General features: G+C 37.4%; 1 protein-coding gene across 7 annotated transcripts in view; it reads right to left on the bottom strand.

Moving 5' to 3' along the window:
- Positions 1-706: 706 nt before the first annotated feature.
- pard3bb (par-3 family cell polarity regulator beta b) overlaps positions 707-22,557 on the bottom strand; it is a 292,683-nt gene continuing 270,832 nt past the window's right edge. For all 7 annotated transcript variants that reach the window (XM_042730941.1, XM_042730943.1, XM_042730946.1 and 4 more), the window contains 2 exons: positions 12,475-12,551; positions 707-2,003 (listed from right to left, as the gene is read on the bottom strand). In XM_042730941.1, the coding sequence (XP_042586875.1) occupies positions 1,649-2,003; positions 12,475-12,551 (432 nt within the window). In that variant the 3' untranslated portion in view covers positions 707-1,648. The remainder of the gene's footprint in view (positions 2,004-12,474; positions 12,552-22,557) is intronic.

Here is a 22,557-nt window from a genome sequence, read left to right as displayed (position 1 = left end):
TATAATCTGTCATTTTACTATTATGTTAGATTATATAAAAGTCACCTGTTGTGTAATTTCCCTGGAAAGTTATTGAGTGGCTATTAAGAATTTTCTGCTAAGCCAATTGCATGAGTATGAGGTGAAGCCATCTGTTTGTTGAACAACGGCAGAAAAGGGGTGTGTTTTTAAAAACCTGCTTAGAAACAGTTAGAATATTGTAAAGTCATTTGGCGCCGCTAGTGGTCTGAAATGACACCTTTCGACAAATTCCTTTACATACACTAATGTCTCTCTCTCCCAGCATTCCTCTTCTGCACAGAGCTCTAATTAATCCCGAACAGATAATGTGGTGTGCAGCCTTTGTAATTATCACACAAAACTCTTCATTCTCCAATAGCCCCGAATTTCATCTCAAATTTAAAAATGGGACCATAATCACAGATGCATATCACCTCTTCATCTTAATTGATAATTACGACGGTGTTAATTTGCAGCCATCTATTATCACACACGCAGGTAGAGTTTTTTATCAGGGACTGAGAAATTAAATGGGATTGTACTATGGGACTATTTATCTAGTGCAGTTATTCTCCTCCACGGATATGCAGCTAAAGGGAAGTTTCAGTTTTAAAATGACAAATATTGACTAATTGTTTTAAATGCATATTTATTGAAAATGTGTTATATAAAAGACAACATTTTGTACATAGTTTTAATGTATGCAGTGATACTAGGTGCAAAGATCATTCTGTTTTGTTAAAGTTACATACGTGTTTCACATACTACAATCAATAATACTTTTATTTATCATGTTACCTGACCTCTGAATGCAGAGAGAGTCTTTTGTACCAAAATACACGTTAAATCATTAAACATGAATGAAATACTATCAAAAAAGTAAAGAATCTTAAAACAAATGAGAGGCAGCTCATTCATAGGTGTGGATTCAGGTGGGAACGCTATAAACCCAGGAAGACGAGCGGTTCTCATCCTTCCTCTGTGTCAGAGGTTCTTTGGACTCTCCTTTCCTCTTCCTGAATAACAAACTTTTTTTTTCTTCATCTTTCTTCACATACAGGACTGTGGTATTTTTACAAAATATTCAAGACTAAGATTTTCGGTATGAAATAGTTGTACTTTTCTGTTATACATGACCAAATCTGTTTGAAAAACATTTTAAGATGTTTGCAAAATGACAACGTTGGTCTGCATCTCATACAGTGGTTTAATATCCTTCCATTATATAAAAGTTAAATTCAAAGAGTATATGGAGTGCTCTAAAATATTTCACGTAAGCACAAGCAGACACAAATTGGTGCACACATACCACAATTTCAAATGATCATTGTAAAGATTGTACAATAATGTGTTAATAAAAGTGGTGCTGGAATGTGTTTATAAATGAATCTGAGGGCCAGCATTAATTTTACAGACGCACAAACATATGGAGGGACCGTCTGAGTGGAAGTGAGTTATATTATATATGGATCATTGTCCATGCAAATGCTGTGTCAGGACTCTAAGATGTAGCTTTGGCTATTAAGATGGGATAGTATAGAGCAAACTGTTAGTAAAAAAACAACATGTAAACACCTTCCCATAACTGTAGGCACACTGGTGCTTGCTTTAGAAACATCGTACACAAGGTGAAAAACACATGTTGAGGTTAAACAGCTGCCGTCATTGGACTTTTCTGTCTTGGGTCTGAGTGTCGCGCCTCTCCGTAAGCGTAGCGCTCTGGGCTGCTGTTGCGGTAGCCGCCGCGGTTCATGGTGTCGAAGCGAGGGCCGCGGAGGGGTACGGTGGGAGATGGGGGCACGTCCTGTCGAAGCGGGCCTCTCTGCTGAGGAGGATGGTGATAGAACCCTGAGTCGTTCTGCCGAGGGTCCACAGGGCGAGTGTAGTTATCTCTGGGAGGGTAGCTGGGGTGGTAGCCGGGCTGTGGGTTTGGGTAATGCGTTGGGTCCCTGTGTCCAGCCCATGGCTGCACAGGATACTCATTAGGTTCGACTGGTGCTCTTCTGCAAGACAGGAAAGATAAAGGAATGTTAGGATCTGAAAAGAGAAGTATAATTTCATCTGGAAAAAAGCCTTTTCAGATTATATATGATAATATAATATTATATATAATATAAAATGAATAAACACAACAATTACAATATACACAACCATTCAAAAGTTTGGGATCAGTAGGATTTCTTAATGTTTATAAAATAAGTTTCTTATGTTCACCAAGGCTGCATTTATTTGATCAAATATACAGTAAAACAATAATACTATAACATATTATTACAAATTGAATTAACTGTTTTCTGTTTAATTATATTTTAAAATGTTGTTTATTCCTTTGATAGCAAATCAGAATTTTCAGCTTCATTACTCCAGTCTTTAGTGTCACACGATCCTTCAGAAATCATTCTAACATGCTGATTTGCTGCTAAAGAAACGTCTTGTCAGCACTGAAAACAGTTGCTTAATATTTGCTCAATTAAAATATTACGTTTTTGTCAAAACAGAATAGAAATCTTGACAATATCTTTACTGTAATTTTTGATGACAACTTAAAATTTTTAAAATTACTTAAAATTCATCCATGCTGAATAAAACTATTAATATATATATATATATATATATATATATATATATATATATATATATATACAGTACAGGTCAAAAGTTTGGAAACATTACTATTTTTAATGTTTTTGAAAGAAGTCTCTTCTGCTCATCAAGCCTGCATTTATTTGATCAAAAATACAGAAAAAAACAGTAATATTGTGAAATATTATTACAACTTAAAATAATAGTTTTCTATTTGAATATACTTTAAAAAATATATATATATATTCCTGTGATGCAAAGCTGAATTTTCAGCATCATTACTCCAGCCTTCAGTGTCACATGTAACATCCAGTCTATCACATGATCATTTAGAAATCATTCTAATATTCTGATTTATAAAGGTTAAAAAGAACTGCATTTATTCAAAAAAAAAAAAAAAATCTAATATATATTCTAATAATATATTTTCTTTACTATCACTTTGTATCAATTTAACACATCCTTGCTGAATAAAAGTATTGATTTTATTAAAAAAAAAAGAAAGAAAAAAAAATTACTGACCCCAAATTACTGACCAGTAGTGTATGTTGTTATTACAAAATATTTATATTTTAAAAACATAGCTTCTGTTTTTTTTTTTTTTTTTTTTTTTTTTTTACTTTTTATTCATCAAAGTATCCTAAAAAAGTATCACATGTTCTGAAAAAATATTAAGCAGCAGAACTGTTTCCAACTTTGATAATGAATCATCATATTAGAATGATTTCTAAAGGATCATGTGATAATGATCCTAAAAATTCAGCTTTGCATCACAGAAATAAATAAAGTATAATAAATTTAAAAACAATTATTTTAAGTTGTAATAATATTTCACAATATTACATTTTTTTTTTTTTCTGTATTTTTGATCAAATAAATGCAGGCTTGATGAGCAGAAGAAACTTCTTTCAAAAACATTAAAAAATAGTAATGTTTAAAAACTTTTGACCTGTACTGTATATATATATATATATATATATATATATATATATATATATATATATATATATATATATATATATATATATATATAAATATATAAACATTTTAGTAAAATACTGATAGTATTAAGAGAAAATAGTCATTGTGTCTTAAATGTGATTATTAAAGAGTTGTTAGCTTAGCAGCATGCTAATGTCTCACTCTATTGGAATCAACTCTCTGCGTTCACATGAAGATCACTATTTGTGTTAAGGAAGTGAATCATCATTATCTAAGTTGCTACCTATGAAGAATGCTTAAAATTAGTAAGTTGAGGGTCTCTATTAGTTAGGATGCTACCTTAGAAACTAGATACCTATGTAGACAGTAGACCACCAGTCAGTTTACTAGAGAAGCTTAAGGAGTTTGGTCTACAGATTCTGCAGGGATCAGGAGCCTGAAGACCAACAGATAACGGAATACAGTAACTCCTAATCTGACCAGTGGCATTTTGTGGAGAGTTAGAGTAAGGGAGGGAGGGCGAGAGTGAGTCCTGGTATCATGATCCTGTGTTACATGTGCTGAGGCAAGCGTGACATTCCAAGGACCTGCAACATAAACATTTTAACACGTCTCAAGCACATACAATGTCTGAGACAGGGAATGACAAGCGGTCAGGGTCCCTGGAGACGGTAGACAGTTGGCCATCTCTGGTTTCCTCACGCTGGCTGATCAGGGTATAATCTCCGCTGTAAGGTGAGACACCGCACGCTAATTCGGCATGGATCACCTTTCATAGCTCTCGCACTGCTGTGCTCTGAATGCAGAGTACTAGAGGCTTTAGTCAGCAGTTATATTACACCTCAGCTGAAAGACAACCAGAAAGAGACCAATGAGAACGAGAGAGAAGACAAAACCAGACAGAGCACAGTACGATCATTCGCTTTCGTCTTCCCTCCCTTCCTTTTCATTCTGGTCATAGATCAGGCTAGTATTAATGACAACCTCGGCATGCCACGTCTTAAGGAGTCTGGATCGTTGTGTTTGACTTTCTAGACCATCCCCATTAACTTATTTATGTGTACGACGTGTCTGCGTACAAGCTTCCCATATGATGGCAGTATTAATTAGTTGCTTTAGTGCAAGATGGTCCGTGTACGTGTTTCACACATATCTTGTTACTCCTGCTGAATGTGGAAAACATCAGTCTGAAGGCCCTTGGTGGAAAGCACACTCTTTCACTGTGGTCTCGTTCCCTTTAAGGGAGGATTTCCTGAAGACCTGGAGGGCAAGAAATCAGGCATTCCAAAAATCATCTTAATCTCTCCAAAGCTGTGACCACCCATCCAGTGGGACAACAGGACATCTGGACACACGCACTCCCTCTTGACCCCCTCACGCCCCATTCACACAGGGTGTTGGCCTCAATGCCTCTCGTTTATTTTGAATGGAGTAACATCAAGCGCTGCCGAAATGAATTGTGGGTCCGTCGCATCACGTTGGGTCCGTTGCTCGTGGCAGAAGTTGAAAAATTTTCAACTTTTCAAGCGCCAACGCAGCCGTCAGCCAATCAGATCGCCTAATGCAAATACCCTGGTGCAAACGCTAACCAATCGCTTTCATACAACACCAGAAAACTAATATGATTGGCTATTGTCACTATGACGGTCGCGTCAGCACCAAGCTTCAGAAACGCCCTCCATCAAGCATCGACGCTGACGCCCCGTGTGAATGTAGTGTCAGTCAGTCATTTGATATATCATTGGTTGTGACATCACAGCCTCAGCTGTCCCAGATAAGCAGTGTGTGTGTACGGTGTGTGTGTTTGCAAAGTGAAGGCCAAAATCATCATTACTGTTGGAGATTATCAGCTTTGCAGTGACTGCCTGCACCTGGTTTTGCTAACTTATTTAAGACCTCACCTCAAGCCCAGAACATTAACAATTAATCTTTCCTGTTCTCAAATCTATAGTCCTCCTACAGGCTATTACAAAACACAAAGCGCTTATACTTCTGTTCTGGTTTAATCTTTTCTTGATGTTGAGTCCTACAGTTTTGAGGGATGGTCAACAGGGACAGTAAGACACAAGAGGCCTAGAGGGTGAAGAATGTTCCACTGTGAATACGATCAACAGCTGGGGAAACCAGAGGAAGCAACAAGACTGGAAATCATTACTTTCCATGGCACTTTCCATGAACAGGGTACAAAACAAGGCCTGAAACACCTGAACATTTTTTTTTTCTTTGGTCAATGAAAGGAGGTACTTAACCTTCAGAAAATATTGATTGTTAACCTCAGGAGGCCAATCTAAATTTTATATTTTTTTCTATAGGTTTTGCCATTTTTAAAAACCCTATTGTAATCTAATTTTTCCCTTAAAATTTTAAACAAATAATTTAAAACCAGGACTCTTTTTTTCTTAACAACAATTTCATTTATTTAAAAGTCTTTACGACCTCATCAAACAGGAGACTACACCTTCACCTCAAAGACAGGCTCAAGTCAAACAAGCACGGAAACAGTACAGGTGATGACGAACTTTAGTAGAACGGCAGTGAACTGCATTCACATGAGATGCTCACTTGTCAGTAAAAAATAATTTTCCTGGCCTGTCAGCCGTTATACTGTGCTCGTATTATGTGCTCTTCATGCACAAATACAGCAGCACACGCTGTAGCCTGTATCATTTCATATGCGTGTCAGATCCGTGTCACGTTCAGCAGCGGCAGCTCTTATTGTAATAGCAGCCAAATAACCTAATAACCCAGCTGCTGTGATGTCTGTTAATCAAAGAAAAAAGAGCAAATCAATAACTTTTGTAGCTTTAAAGATTAATCCATATTTAATTTATTTTTTTTAAGTCTAATAAATGTTAAAATTGATAGCTCTAAATTATACTTGTTGAATGGCTTTAGTCAATGTTTAAATATTAGGGGGAAAAAATAACCTAGAGACATCAGTTTACTATAGCATTGGTATCAGTAAACTGGCCTTTAGTCAAAGTCAATGTCATATTAAACACATATGTTGTTTCTTGTTGTCTTTATGTTGTTTGTACATTAATTAAATGTGAAATTATTGTAATATAAAAGTATATTTAAAAACTTCAATGTTAGGTGGGATTAATCAATTAATTTCAGAAGAAATGTGTGATTAGTTCATTCGATTGACAGCACTATATATATAAAATACAGTGTTGGGTGTAACATGTTACTAAGCAACGCGTTACTGTAATTAAATTACTTATCCACTGAAAAAGTAAAGTAAGGGATTACTGTTCATTTTTAGGTAATTTAATTACAGTTACTTATAAAGTACTTGTGTTACATACTGTAAATAATTTAAACCAATATTGAATTTGAAATCTACATTTACAGTCTAAAGATAAAATTGAATGCAGTGTCTTTAACCCTCTGCGCGCCGACACGTTCACTTTTAGTTTTTCGCGATTCACAGAGAAAACGTAAATACTCAGATACAGATAAGACTAAAATCAATCGAATCTAAAAGGGCCTACTTTTATTTGTGTACACTGACAATAACAACAAAACATTGTGCTTTTGTAAAATAAACAAAACAAACAGGGTGCGTTTTCTGCCGTCTAGGTCTCCATGCATTTTCTATGCATCACAAACTCTTACTTCACACAGAAACATGAGAAATATGTCTATAGAAAGCTTGAAGTGTCTACTTTTAAATGAACAAATTCAAATTGAAAACAAATATTATCTGATTATGTAATCTGCATGAAACTAAAGCAAGGTACAGTCTTTCCTGTATCTGTGCTCATTATATGCAGTCACCTGCACGCAATCGCCCTCACCTAGATATAATTTTTTTTAAATAAAAATAAAGATTCATCTAATTTTTATCATTTTTGAAAGAAGACTTGCTATGAGAAATAAGCCGGAATTTACCTCAGAAGAACAGCGTGATCTGATGTGGCTTTATTCAACAGAGGAGATAAATTCTGTAATTTATTCTACATTAATTACACCTACATTAGTTACTGTGTTATTTTTACATAAACCTGTACGGATTTTACTAGTTGGGCTTTTCCTAAACATCTTGAAAAACTGAAATGTATTGTTTAACTTTACATTAAACGTTATTCAGATATTTTGGAGAGGATTTCTCTTTGTTACCCAAATGTGGTTACATTTTTTATAAAAATGTTTTAAGTATTCCAATTCTTTTAAAGCTAAAAAGCTAAACTATTCTATGTTTGACTCAAATCGAAAGAATAAAGAGTTTAATTTCTATTGACTATGCTTTAAGGTTTATAGGGATTTTATACACACACACACACACACACACACACACACACACACACACACACACACACACACACACACACATATATATATACACTGTATATTAGGCCAAAATAATTTTATTTGTTTGAAACTAGGACACCAAGTGTACTGTATTCCCATAATGTGCCTACAGTATTCTACTGACCCCCTCTTATCACTTTCGTCCCCTTTTGCCCTCCCTTAAAAAAAAAAAAGCTGGGAAATCAGGAAGTGGTAGCATGTTATTTAGCACAGGCATGCAGTTTGAGGATCAGTGATCAAGATAAGAACTTTAGGCCCATTCTTGTCTAAGTATCTCATGGCAGTGAATTTAGTATTCAGCCCATGAAATCCTGATTTTTCGAACTAAATGTGCTATAGTGGTATGTGGCACACTGGGACACATTTCCCTCCTAGTTTAAAGACTCTGTGCAACTGCCTTTGGGGCTTGGTTGGGAATTATAAGACATTCCTAATGTGCAGTTATTTAAATGGTTTTGTGGGCTCAACAGCTGGGAGCAGCTGTTTTGAGCACCCATGGCCCTTAGTCAGGGTAGATGGCATATTTAATCACTTGAATGAAAATGAGGCTGTGAGGGATAGAAGTACAGACTGCTCAATGGGATGTATTGGGTTTCACATATTGGTCAGTTGACAGATAAAATAAACAATTAAATCAATAATAATCATTAATAATAATAATCATTAATTCCAAATCCAGTGAAAAACAAAACAAAATGCGAAATGTGTAAAAAATATTCCATCCACCCTGACTTAGCACCACAGAAAAAAGACAAGCTACCACATATAGTCCCTACAAACATTTTGCGCTTTACAAAGTCATTCAGAATGATTACGTATAAATGATTATGGGATGATTCCCTTTTGATAACCACATGGATAAACAGAGCAGACTAAATTAGTCCCCTGAGAAACTCCTGCAACGCAAACAGCTAAAAAACGAAATGATCCTCTTTCACAGAATGAACAATGAAAGGTATATTAAAAATCTGCCTCCAGTTCTCCATCATGCAGTGAGCAGATGCAGACAAAATAATATTCTGGGCCGTTTTACCATTACTTTCAAACCGTGATGACAGCCATAAGCCAGCATGTTATACATGGAGACATCTTCACTTTCTCTGGCTCTTCATATCAGCCAAATTCCAAAGCGAGTAAGAGACTGCTGGCTTCATTTGGGCTTCCTAACCCCGTTAAGCACTTATGAAACTCAAGGTAACAAAGTTTCCCTCTTAAAATGAGATTTCATTACCAACTCAATGACTCTTTAATGATCGAGAAACCAAAACAAAAGAGCAATATAGGTAAAGTGAGAAATAATGAAAGATAAACGCTTCGGTCGTCCATCACCAAAGAGAGAAGAGGGAAAAAACAGAAGGTGCCAGCTGTTCACTTCTCAAACCTTCATCCTGGAACATCAACTCCAGTGTCTGATTGGTGAATGTTGTCTGGTGAACGTCTGTTATCTCATTCTTGCTGTTGTCACTGAGGACGTGTTCTGCTGTCTGTAAAACTTTTCGCTTGAGGAGCTTGTAGCTGACAATCATTTTTTGACACGGAAACATTCAAACCAGAGTATCCTAGCTATCGTAGACAGGAGCTGCCCTGAAATAAGTGCCATGTTTTGGAGATTACATCAGAGCTCCCATAGTGCACCTGGCTGAAAAAGTAACACTGTGGACCATCTGAAGGCCGGGCTGTTTATTCAGCTGCCCCTGGGAACCGTGCACCTTACCCTCACACCACAGGCACGTACACAAACAGACGGCCTGCTGACCTCTGGCCGTCATATAACACTGGGTAGGATCCCACCGAGACGACAAATCCAGGCAGGATTATTTGGTTAGAATTCCAACCTTATATTGGGAGAGGAGAAACTGAACCAAACATTCAGCTCTCATAACAAACCTAGTTAACAAGATAGGTGTCTATCCCTCAGAAATGTTATTGTATGACCTAAAATGTAATTGCACAAATTAGGAGCAACATTAGACTTATTTTGCCAGATCTAATTAAATTTCTTCCTTAAATCGACTGCTGTAATATCGGTGGTAACTGAAGCTTCGCATCGCAGATGGCTTTGACAAAAGGGAAGTGAAAATGAGCAACTGAACTTATTCTTTCACAACACTCAGCCTTGAGAGTGTGAAATGAATAGGCGTCCGTGTGTATGTGTGAGAACTGTATGAAAGGTATGTGATGGGTGCTACATGTCTTCAAAGATGAGTCAGGCGGTTAAGTGGTCTCATTCACGTGAAGTCTGAAATAGATCACTGGATTTTTTTTTTTTTTTTTTTGTGGATCATGCATCTCAGACTGAGAATGTCCAAGCACGAATATTACCTCCTTGAAACGGTGCCAAATGGCCAGCTATTCCAAAACCTCAAAGCGAATTCTAAGCGTTGAATGAGTAATGATTGACCGCATTTGCCGCAGCAAGTGAAATCATCAAAAAATTTCCACCTGCTTCATTTAATCATTAGCTTAATATTCTCCATCTGCTACCTGCCCAGTGTGGTAATGGACACTGGGGCTGAACGGCGCTAAATGAGGTTTGCTCTGTAGAAGTCACGCTTGCACGCTCGTCCTGCTATTGGACGGGAGACAGTCTGGGCAGAAGCTCGCAGTTCGCCGCTTGTCGGACACCTATGAGCTCACCTGCAGGAGACTCCAAACAGCAATCAGCCATCATGTCTTTTTGACACCAACGACAATTTACAAACCTGACGTGTCTCACAGGAGGACGCAAATTTTCACAAATTTCATAAGGAGTGGAAAATGAAAACCAGAGAAGGAAAGGAAAAGGAGGAAAAAAAAAAGTGAGAAATCGGAGGACGGGGTGAGGAGGTCCAGCCTCGCGCAGATGGTGGGTGTTGGTTGCCAGGGCAACATTGAACAGGCAGAACAATGAAAATATTGCATTATTTTCAGAGCTCTCATCAAATGTAACCTTCTTCCCTCATCACAAGCTCTTTTCTGGCATTTACGAGGTTGAAACTGACAGCTCGCTGGCTAATCTAAAAGATTCGAGAACAATTTACTGACATCTGTACAAACTGCTTCAACAGAGTCTTTTAAGCTCTCCTTAGGTTTGACAACAGCCTGTTTTACACTCATTTAGACTACAAAGAAACATTAAGAGGTCTTCTAACACGAGGCAGAATAAACAATGAGATCACTGTGACCAGTCTGAAGAGGTCTGGGTAGGCCCACTAGCAGAAAAGCCAAAGAGTGTGGGACTAGGGGAGATTTAGGAGGGTGTTTCTTGGTTTCTTAAGAAAGGAACTGGTTAGTTTTAAAGTGAAGGATAGGATGAGGAAGAACGAGTGATAGTGATTGATATGTGCACTAAAGAATAGCTCCAAAAATGTACCTCTTGACCAGAGTTCATTGAAATGGGCCACCATCTGTGCATTCATCACTCAATTATCACTAAAAAGGTCCAATGAAAGCCCTAACACAATGAATCACAAATTTGACTTCCCCACTTAATCCAATAATCTGGAGGCAGGTGGCAAACATTGCTTCTGATTGGCTGACCCCGAGCTGAGCACACTGGGAAATAAGTGGGTGTATCAATGCACTAATGGTTATAATTAGACACACATGGAAAAGCTGCACGCTTTTGCGACCAGGCCAACCTTCAGTCAGCTGCATAACCAGTGACCTCAGCGTGGGCCGGACACAGATTTGAAACTCTTCCAGTTTAGGAACAGCGTAATAACGGAAGCAAGAGTCTGCTACAGGCGTTTTTGGCCCACGTTTGGCCCCCTTTTTGCGTCAGCACAAAAAACACGTTGCACCCTAATAGATCTAGAGACGTAACACAGTTGAGGAGCGTTATTTAGAAGGGAAATGGCTTTGAAAGTAGACCCCGGGGTGGTTGATACTAAAATCTGTTGCGATAAGCCATTTTGGGGGAGTGAAATCTTAGTTCACCCCTGTAATGATGCTGCAGGGAAAGTGATAAATACTTTATAAGTGTTTTAGTGCTTTATTTCAATTCAATGAGTGCCTCGCCAACACTTTTAAAAGTTCATCACTTGCAAGTTTTAGATTTCTTAATGTGTCTCATTCGTTATCAGTTATCCGTTTATAGTCGTCTGCAATCATGTGATGACAGATCCACACTTACATGAGCCAAACTCATAAACCGTGACCCTCACAGCAACACCAGTGCTGTTTACACAGACCAGAGAGGGCAAACAGGCTGTGGACTTTACGAGCCAACATTCACGCCTGTGCGCTTGCCTGTTTGTTTGCGCTGGCCGTCGTGGTCGGTTAGGCTCAGCAAACATGGAAAGACGTGATCGAGAACGATAGAAGCGTCAGAGGAGAAAAAGACAGACAGAAAGAGGCAGCCGTAACTTTAGGCGGATCCAGAAATGCGCTCTGTGATCAGGTTACAGAGTTGCGACCGCATGGCCGTCTCCCCAGAGAGGATCAGGTGAATTCCCAGGATAGGAGGGCCTCAGAAGGCAGACACTCCAGATTTAATTATACGCTTTAAAGAGGATTATTCAGCTCTGCATGAGAGAGACAGATGACTACCTGCTCTCCCCCTCTTTTCCTTTCCGTGTTCTTCTTTACTAGCTCTCCATCTCTTCTCATTTTGTCAAGAAGGATGTGGGATTAATGAGTGAACACTCTTACCTGGGCAGGGAGGCGTACTGTCGCTCGACGTCCTCATAGCGGGGTGTCAGTCTGGGGTCAGGGTTTCTCATTGGCATCTGGTAAAGGGCAAGAAGAGAGCAGAGTGAAAAAGAGCAGAGGCAGTGTACATGACAACGTCACAATGATTGACTCCAAGACAGCTACTGCGGTGTGTGGCAGTGTCAACAGGGCAGTATGCACACAAAGCATGTTGTACATAATAATTCTAGATGTAAAAAAATTATTCAGCGTGAGCATGTAAGGTTATTACATACAAAATCAAATCAATATCAAACACAAAAGTAGCTGTAAATAACACTCAAGATATCACAACACTGGAATGCATTTTAAGTAACTTAACAAAAAAAAAAAAAAAAAAAAAAATTACAACAAACAACACTCCACTACTGCTTGTCACAAAAAATATAACAACATTTTAAAATAACATTATGTTTCTTGAATAAATTATTATTACAATTTAAAATGACTGTATTTAAATTAATTCAAAATATTAAAATATACATCCCAAATTCATACCAATCAAACAAACATTCACAGTTTTCAGTCTCACACGATCCTTCAGAAATCATTCTAATATGCTGATTTGGTACCCCCCCCACCACCCCCCCATTTTTAAAAGATTCATAGATGCATAGAAAGTTAAAAAGACCAGCATTTATTTGATTTATTTGTCTCTTTTTACAGACACTGAAATGAATGCATCCTTGTTGAGAAAAATATATAAAATAAAAAGTGATAATTTAATATAATAATTTTAATTGTTATAATTTTTTATTAATAATTCCTTAATACTTCAAATAATAATTGTTTAATATAATGATTAGAAAATTAGAAAATATTTAGATACACAATTAGAAATATTTAATAGAATATAATGAAACATTATATTCTAATTTCAATTGTGCCCCCCAGATTCAAAATACCATTTTTGCCATGACCCCTGGTTAATTTCTCAACTTGGCACAAGGACACCTATTCCCCTATCGGTCTCGTCACATTACTGTGCAGTTCATTGTGAAAAATGAATGAACGTGAGCGATTCATTCAATGCCAGATTCTAGACTAGCACTAGCCCCGTCACTCTCTCTCTCCACATTCATCACGGAGTCACCTTCCCCCTGAAATACCTGCTGTGCCCTGTAATCAAGTCATGAAAGCCACTGTGAGTTGCTCACAAAGGCTGCTTATTGGGGGATTTAGTAGTGGGAGTCTTGGGGAGGGGGTAAAAAGCCAGATCCCAGATTATGTTTTCTAAAACAGGATGGAGTCTAACAGTCCTCCAACCCTCCTGGACTAAGCCTGACTCAAGCCCAAGGAAGAGCCAGATTAACTGTGCGCATTACATTAGCAAGATGAGCAATCTCTTAAAAGACGGGCTAAACCTCCCCTCATTCAGCATGCAGATTTGGGAGCATTTCCTGTTTCCTTCTTCTAAAGACCAGCACTTTCAATAGGATTTGGTCAAACTGTGTGAAAAGATCATGCCGTTTAGAGACCGAATAAACATTCAGACTTCATTTTGGTGAGACTTTCCCCATTTGTCTCACAGTCGCCTTGTCCCTCTTCACCCAAAAAAGCAAAAAGATGACAAAGGATTGGGACTGTGAGAATTGTATCTTGACACATATAGGCAACTTAATAAATTATAAATACTGACATATAATCCATGAGGAAATTATTCCAGTAGATTTAGCAGGGCCTGACAGATGAAGGTTGGGGCCATTATGGAAAACTGGCTGCTTTTCCGAGGGCAATATGTGTGAAATTGTGTCATCTGTCTCAATGAGCTGATTTTAAATACACAGCTCGCCGTGCCACCACCCTCTCTCTCCACCGTCCTCATAACGGCTGCCCTCCTGCCTGCATATTAGCCACATTTTTCCTCTCAGCCTCAAAAAAAAAAAAAAAAAAAAAAAAAAGAAATGTCTTCAGGGCTTCAATATATATGATGAAAGGACAGGCGCACATTACCTGTGAAAAAACGGCTAGTTGAGCGAGAGGTCAGAGAGGAAGTGCTTCTGAACGAAAGAGAAAATGTCCTCGGTTTCAATCAGACACATCTTCCTCGCTCTATCTTTGCCTCTCCTTCACGAGACGCAATGAACTCCACGAGTAACAGAAGTGGATATCTTTGAATGCTGAAGACGGTGAAATTCAGAATAGTGAAGATGCCTGGAGGGTTAAAGAAGAGAACTTATCTTCAAATGGAGCAGATATCTGACACAGGTGTTCAAAACTCAATATTTGGTATAGAAAAATGTAAAGGATCCTTCCCCTACAGGGATCGATATCTGGTTGGATCTGTCCCGCTGTAATGATGGCAGTGATTTGCTTCATTATTTGGCTGTGCCCTCGCATTCACACCATGTTGCTAACTGTGTCCACACTCTGCCCCCTCACCATCTGTGCTTTCAACTCTGACAGAAGCTGCCAATCCATGCCGACCGAAAACCCGCCAATCAGGAGGAAATGGACAAACTGAGGAGCATGAAACGAACACCCTGTAACCCTGAAACTGATAACAGCGCATACGAGGATAAAACCACCTTTCCAGACACCTAGCCTGTGGCTAGAAAGGAGACGAAGAGATCAATGATGACTTCCCTCATTTAAGGGCTGATCAGATATAGAAGTGGTGTGGCACAGCAGTTAAGACTGGTATCCGGAAGGTTGCAGATTCGATCGGAGCAAGAAGTGAGTCATCACCACTGTGCCGGAGGAGGTCTATAATACCTGGAGTGAGATCTCCGTTAGCATTCCCATTCATCTCAATGACACTTGCTGGGCTGGAAGCACATGATTTGAAATCTGCCATCTTTCCACATGCACAGAAGCATTCGAGCCAATCACCTGGGCTGATAATGTCTTGTGACTAATCATGCAGGGAATTTATATCATTACAACACTGATTGGCTGAAGGTACCATGTAGATAGTCTCAAACCCTTTACAAGTGACTATTCTGAAATGCAATATCAAAGAATGCTGCTCAAGTTTATTTCATGCTTTAAAGAGCCCTCAAAAGAAAGGTATTACACACTGATAAAACATTTGCTATAGAAAAAGAATGCAACAGTTGGCTTCCATGAGTAGAAATACAGCTCATTTTCTCCATAGGGGTACTGATTTTTAACAATAAATATAAAACTTTAAAGTAAGACTTGCTGTTAGCTGAGAGGTTGTTGATCGATGGAATATGCTTTTGTTAAAGCCATAAGTGCACATTATTTTAAATGTGTTTAACAGTTGAACTTCTGGGGATTATTTTTCAAATAAAAATTTGCAATGATGTGATTCATATCATGACTGGTTGGTTTGGTTAGTAACTCTTCTCTATGGGAAACATAGTTCAAGGCCACTAAAAAGTGGGCAGGCACTGTTGCGTTCTAAAATCTTAAGCTGCTAACAATGGGGGAAAAAAAGGTTAATGAGAACATACTAACCAGCCAAACATTGACCACTTGATTGGACCCTTGAGTAAACCAGACAACCTCAGGATGCTCCAGAGGGAATGTCCCTGTAATAATGTAGGTTCATTATGAAAATCTAGGGTGAAATTACATCGGATTTGCACCGTGGTGGTGTGAAAACCTGCCATCTTTTGATTCTATTCAGGAGATCCTAAATGTATTTATACAGCATTTTGTATGTGATACACATGATTTTCTGCTGTGTATCAAGACCTAGTGAGCTGCCTTAGTACCTACATAGGCAACTACCTTTTAAGGCAGGATCAACTATCATAAAATCTCAAAAGTGACGGATTGAGAAAGCAGTACAAAGCCAACACTCAGCGCACACAGAAGACACAACTAACACAGTTGACTTTAACAAAGTTTAAAGGTATAGTTCACCCAAAAATGAAGATTTTGTCGTCATTTTCTCATCCTCATGTTGTTCCAAACATGTATGAGTTTCTTTCTTAAGTGGAACATAAAAGAAGATATTTTGAAGAATGCTGGTAATCAAACAGCTGATGATTGACTTCCATAGTATTTCTTTCCTTACTATGGAAGTCATTGGGGACCAACAACTGTTTGGTTCTTCAAAATATCTTCTTTTGTGTTTAACATAAGAAAGTAACTTATACAGGTTTCCAAAATTATAATTTGTGGATGAACTATTCTTTTAATGTTTGCATGTTTCTAACCTACTGGAACTGCACAGTATAGACACACATTAGGTGAAATAGTCCATTTAGATTAGATAAGAGCTATTTTTACTGATGCTTTGTTGGACTGAATAAAAGTATATTAATTATCTACATTCCTCTTGACTTTGTCTGCCATTTCAGATTTTTATTTAACTAAACACTGTTGATATACAACACCACAAAAAAAAATTGAATACAAAAACCATGCTAAAACAACAACAAACTTGTTAAATACATTTTCATGTGTCTGTGAAAACCCCTTTCTGACATCTGAATATATGAGTAGGTGTATGACTAAGCTAATTGTGATCATGTGTGTGTGTAGGCACAGAGGCCAGTGTTTGTGTGGGGTGTGTGTGTTTGCTCAGGGGGCACTGCAGGTCTCTGTCTCTCTGGAGAATGTGTATTCATCCCTCCACTGCACAGGGCTCATGCATATGTAAAATACAGAGATGAAATCAGTCTGATTTTACAGTTCACTGCAGGCTCGGTAAACAAATGAATGAGAGGAGGGGAGAGGTGGAGGATGGTGTGCTGGAAGGGCAGGGCGGGGTGTGCTGACTCACACCCTCAAACAGGCAGCACCCCGGCCTCATTAGAGTCGCCTCACCTGCAGGCGCCACTAAAGAAATCTCTTGATCTGACCGTACAAACTCTCACCCGCGACATTATGGAGAGTTTGCTCAAGCCGGCCAAACTCGCAGGGCTGAAAATGCCACTTGTTAAATGTTAATAACCCATAAATAAGTTTATTCATGAAGAAACCTTTAGCGGTGCAGATTAATCTGTCCTTTTCACTCGCTCTAAGTGATGTTGAACAATATGCTGTTTGATCAACCTCCTTAGATGCTAAGTACATAACATCAATACATTCGACTTGTGCTAACACCAGTCATACATGTCTGGCGGCACATAATGATTGATGATGAATGTTAAATCAAAACAGCATACTTTTTATATGTGAAATAGTAAGGTTGATATTCAAAGGCATATGCATCGGAAAAGCTGTGACCTTGGTAGTTTGTGCATCTAACTTATTTGCAGATGTTTGTTTCATAACTTATAAATATCAGACATTTTCTAGGATTTCTAAATGCTGCATAACCCTTTCTTTCTTTCTTTCTTTCTTTCTTTCTTTCTTTCTTTCTTTCTTTCTTTCCTTCTTTCTTCTCTAAAAGAACTAATGCCACACTTATAAACTTATGAATGTCACTTCATTAGATAAAACATTAAAAATATCTCAAATTTATGGCTTTTAAATGCTTTTTAGGTTTTCACTGATTATTAAATGACGGCAATAAATATAACCATTTGGGAAGCACTTTATTTTTATAGTCCACTTTAGACATTCTACTAACATTAAGTAACTTTGCAAATAAATGTCAACTAGTAGTCAGAGTATTAGTAGACTGTCTACTTAACATCTTCTAACACTTTATTTTGACGGGTCCACAGCCTACAACATACTGACTATAAGAAACTTTGCAAGTATATGTCAACTTATTCTACTAACCCAAAACCTAACCTCACAATCTACTCTGCGAGTTAGTAGACAAGTAGTTGCGAATCAATGAGAATTAGTTGACATGTAGTTGCAAAGTTACTTATAGCTAGAATGTCTAAAGCGGATTATCAAAATAAAGTTTATATATATATATATATATATATATACTGTATATATATATATATATATAATATATATATATATATATATATATATATATATATATATATATATATTTATATATATATATATATATATTAAAAAACTTAAATTGGCACATTTATTAGTATGTAGTGATATTTAAATTTGATAGATATTTCATCAAGTTTCATCGAAATTATCCGTCTTTGATCACAGCTTTGACGAAACTCCTCTCAGCTAACGCGTCTTTTCAAAGTGACTGGCAGCCTAGTCACCTGACCTGAATACAGTGTGCTGATTCGCTAAAATGGACTTATCGGCTTCTGTTCACAAACAACAAGGGGCTTGTTAAATGTTCTGCAGTAAAATGTGAACTCACAATGCCTTGAAAGTGGACAATACCAGCTTTTTTTTCAGATCAAGCTATATGTGGAGAATAATGCACAGCACTCAGTTCTTTTTTTTTTTTTAAAGTGGCGTTTATGGGTTTTTGCAAAGAAACTCTTCATATAAAGTAAATGTATGTGTGTGAGTGTGTGTGTGTGTGTGCATTTTGTTCTTTTCTTTCTGAAATTTCTCTGCCATTCATGATTTCATTTCTAAACGGTAGTAAAAAGAAAGGCAGTGACTGCACAAATAAATATACAAACTGTGTTTGCAATCCATGTCTATTTATACAAACATCGGAAGATCACACATGATCCTGCATGACTACATTTGAGTCATTCACCACAAGCATCATCCAGCACAACAAAACATTTCCAAATTCATTTCCAAGTCTCTAATCACTTGTAGTTTTATAATCCTCATCAATTTTTTTTTTTTTTTTAAATCTCAACTTAAGACATCAAAAAGTGCGGAAAGTGTGCCATGACTGCAAGCTGTTCAAGAATCAGGCCCTTGCTGCACTCCACCTGGGGTGACGATGGGCAGCAATAAACACGGTGGCGTCTGACTGACAGACACGCTGGGTGATGTGTGTCAGAGTTAAGCTTCGTAATGAAGGCCATTGGGACGGCATGGTGGGAGAGCAGGCCGATGCTGTATCCTCCATCCCACTCGTCCCTGCTCCTTCAGAGCTAATGGCCTACAGAAAGCCATTTCACGGCATGCCGAGCAGAGGAGAGGAGAGATGAGAGGGTAATTCAGGCGGAAGAGACTGACACAGCCAGTCGTAAAGTGTCCTCCCCATCCCTTCATGCCGTGCACAATCCATGAGCCATCAGCACCATTACCTGGACCACCGTTTGCCCCGACCCACCAGTGCTGAAACTTATTTTGATGTATTCATCCCTGACGCAAGACCAAGAATGGCAGGCCAGCGCCTATAAAGTCAACATGAAATGACATCGAAACCCATTTCTTCCATAATGTAACATAATAATGTAACATATTTCAGAGTAAAGCAGAATATTCAAAAAGAAAAAAATGGAGGACAAACTTTAATTTAAGGAATTATTCAATTATCCAATCAGCAATTGGAAGCTTTTGAGAAGGCTTTCTGACACTGAAGCTGAAGGTTATAGACCCAAAAATGAAAAATCATTTAATCATTAGTTGTTATTTTTGAATAACTGAGATACAGCTTTTTAAGTAATATTCTGAACTAGTTTATATTATGTAAATATAAATACACACAAATGCATGTACATATTTCAGAAGAATATGTTATGTTTATATATGAAATATTTTTAAAATATAAATTATATGAATATAAATATAGACATGTAAATTCATGTACATAATTTCAAAATATATACTGTATGTGTAATAAATATACACAGAACACACACAACCAAACAAAAACTTTTATGTTGGATGCCATTAATCTTTTGACAGCACTGTTTAAAACAAAGTTTTTTTTAGTAGTTTAGTTGTGGTTTTGTAATTTTTTTTGGTCAGTTTTTTCTTTTAATGTCAATAAATATGATTTTTTTTTTGTTACTCAAATATTCAGTTATTTTTTAGTTAATAAAACCAAAACAGATGAAATTATTAATAATAAGATAAAGTGTTCATTTAAAGTTCATCCTCAAGAGCATTTCTAAATCCAAATTATTAAGACCATTATTTTCCGTTATTTCTGTAACCTATTATATTAACTAGCATTACATCTATTACAGGAGCAACTTTTGGCAAGACTGCAGAAAAGCTGTGTTACCTAAACCAACACCTACTGTATACTGTCATTTGTCTATTGATTTTCATTTACCAATGTCTTGGTTATATTAAGTAAACAGAAAAGTTGTTTCAGAAGTGGGACAATGTGTTAACATTTTGATTAGGCTACTCTTTTTTTTAATTTTTTTAATAACATGCACAGCACTGTACACATGTATTTGAGTAAGTAAATGGTTCAGTTTTTTTATTTTGATGTCAATATGTGGCCTATGACAGTACAGCACAGAGGACTTTAGAAAACAGCAAGTGCTGTGACATCTATGGGTAGAAACTGTTTAAAATGCCCTAAGAGGTAGGGTGGAGAATATGCTGATGTTTTGTGACAGGACATATTTAATCTGAGACACGCAGTTCTGTCATGTGAAGGACTGGAGCGATATTAATATCTGCATTGATAAATAGGCTCCATTACTCCATCATGTTCAGCACTCATAAAACACAGTCAGCGACGGGTAACATAAAAAGTCTGGGCAAGAAAAAAACCCCCACTGCAGACAGCTAATAACATCCAGCTCCTTTGCAATTTGTTAAGATCTGGCTTTCACTTTGCAAAACGACAGGCTGCAGTGAAAAATGAAAAGCCCAGAGTTTCGGCTACTTTTCCAGCTGACTCAAGAGTTTCATCATCCATCAGCGCCCCGTGCACGAGCGCGCGTCTCCGCCGGTCATTACTTAGGCTCAGTCATCTGATCACTTCCTCCAAAGAACATGAATAACCAGACATGTCAATTCTAACCAAAGGGCGATCATTTATTCCTCTGAGCTGGTCATATGAATACTGACAGCGCTCCAAACACGCACCGCTTCCTTCTGGGAGTACGGGAGGGGGATGAGCAGGGAAGGATGTGTCTCAATCTGTGATTGTACATGAGAACAGAGTCAGATCTGGCATAATGATGCATGCATAACCAAAGCCCTCATTGGAACAAGCTGCTTCCCTTGGGCCGCAGTGGCAGAGCTCGCCTTCAGTATGTGATAGCAAGTGAGAAAGCTTGGGTTTTAGGTGCAGAACAGAAATTAGAATCAAAATAGAAAAGGAAATCAATGGAAAACTGCCTCAAAGCTGAAAAGTATTTTCATTCATGGGTGAACTAACCCTTTAAATCATATTACCAAAACAAGTGAGAATTAACTGCTTTATTTTCTAATGGCTTTTCTAAAAAAGGCATTTTGGTAATGCCTAAAGTCCTGCAGGGTTCCACAAACAGACATATAAAACTTTGTTTTTCTTAAATAATAAATATATATAATATATTTATCATTAATGTGCCAATTACAATTTTCGTTTCATCAATGTGCCAATTACAAGTCTCTTCAAACTTTTACATTTTTAATGCAAGTCATCAATAGATAAAGCATATAAGAAATATATGCACTACTGTTCAAAACTTTGTTCATTTATTTTTCTTTTTTTTGTGAAAGAAAAAATTAATACTTTTAGGACACATTCAATTAACATGATTAATTTGGGTTTTAGGTTTTAGAACAACTTTGATGAAAGGTTTTGATCCACTTCAAATGTTGGCTAGTGTAGTTATTTGAAATTGTAATAATATTTCACAAAATCCTGTTTTTACTGTTTTGATCAAATAAAACCAGCCTTGGGAAGCATAAGAGACTTCTTTCAAAAACATTCAAAAATCTTCCTGACAACTTTTTAATGGTAGTGTAAATTTAAAAAGAAGAAGAATGACAAATCATGTAATACTATTTGTTAATGCATAATGTTATCAATGCAATTTATTGTGTTACTGAGACATCGGGGTCTCTTGTTTGGCTAAATGTTTGGGTGGGAGGTCCCTGGGTCTGTAAAAGTTGAAAATTCAAACTCCATAACCTTTTGGCTTAAAAAAAGTGTAATCTCGAACACCAATCTCCTTCCACACACACATCAGTACGAGTGAACACAGTCGTCCTATATACATACACACACACACACACACACACACTCCAACGCAACCACCCACATCCAATCAGCCAAAACCACAGGCCCTCTTCTGACTGTTAATTGAGTTTAGCCAAAGTGCTGCCATTGCACAAGTGATGTGAGTTATAGATTATAAGAAGCTCTCACACGGCCATCGA

This window comes from Cyprinus carpio, chromosome B9 (genome assembly GCF_018340385.1).
Source record: "Cyprinus carpio isolate SPL01 chromosome B9, ASM1834038v1, whole genome shotgun sequence".
Classification (NCBI taxonomy): domain Eukaryota; kingdom Metazoa; phylum Chordata; class Actinopteri; order Cypriniformes; family Cyprinidae; genus Cyprinus; species Cyprinus carpio.
The sequence above is the reverse complement of the archived record's forward strand: the minus strand, read 5'-3'. Positions and strand labels throughout refer to the sequence as shown.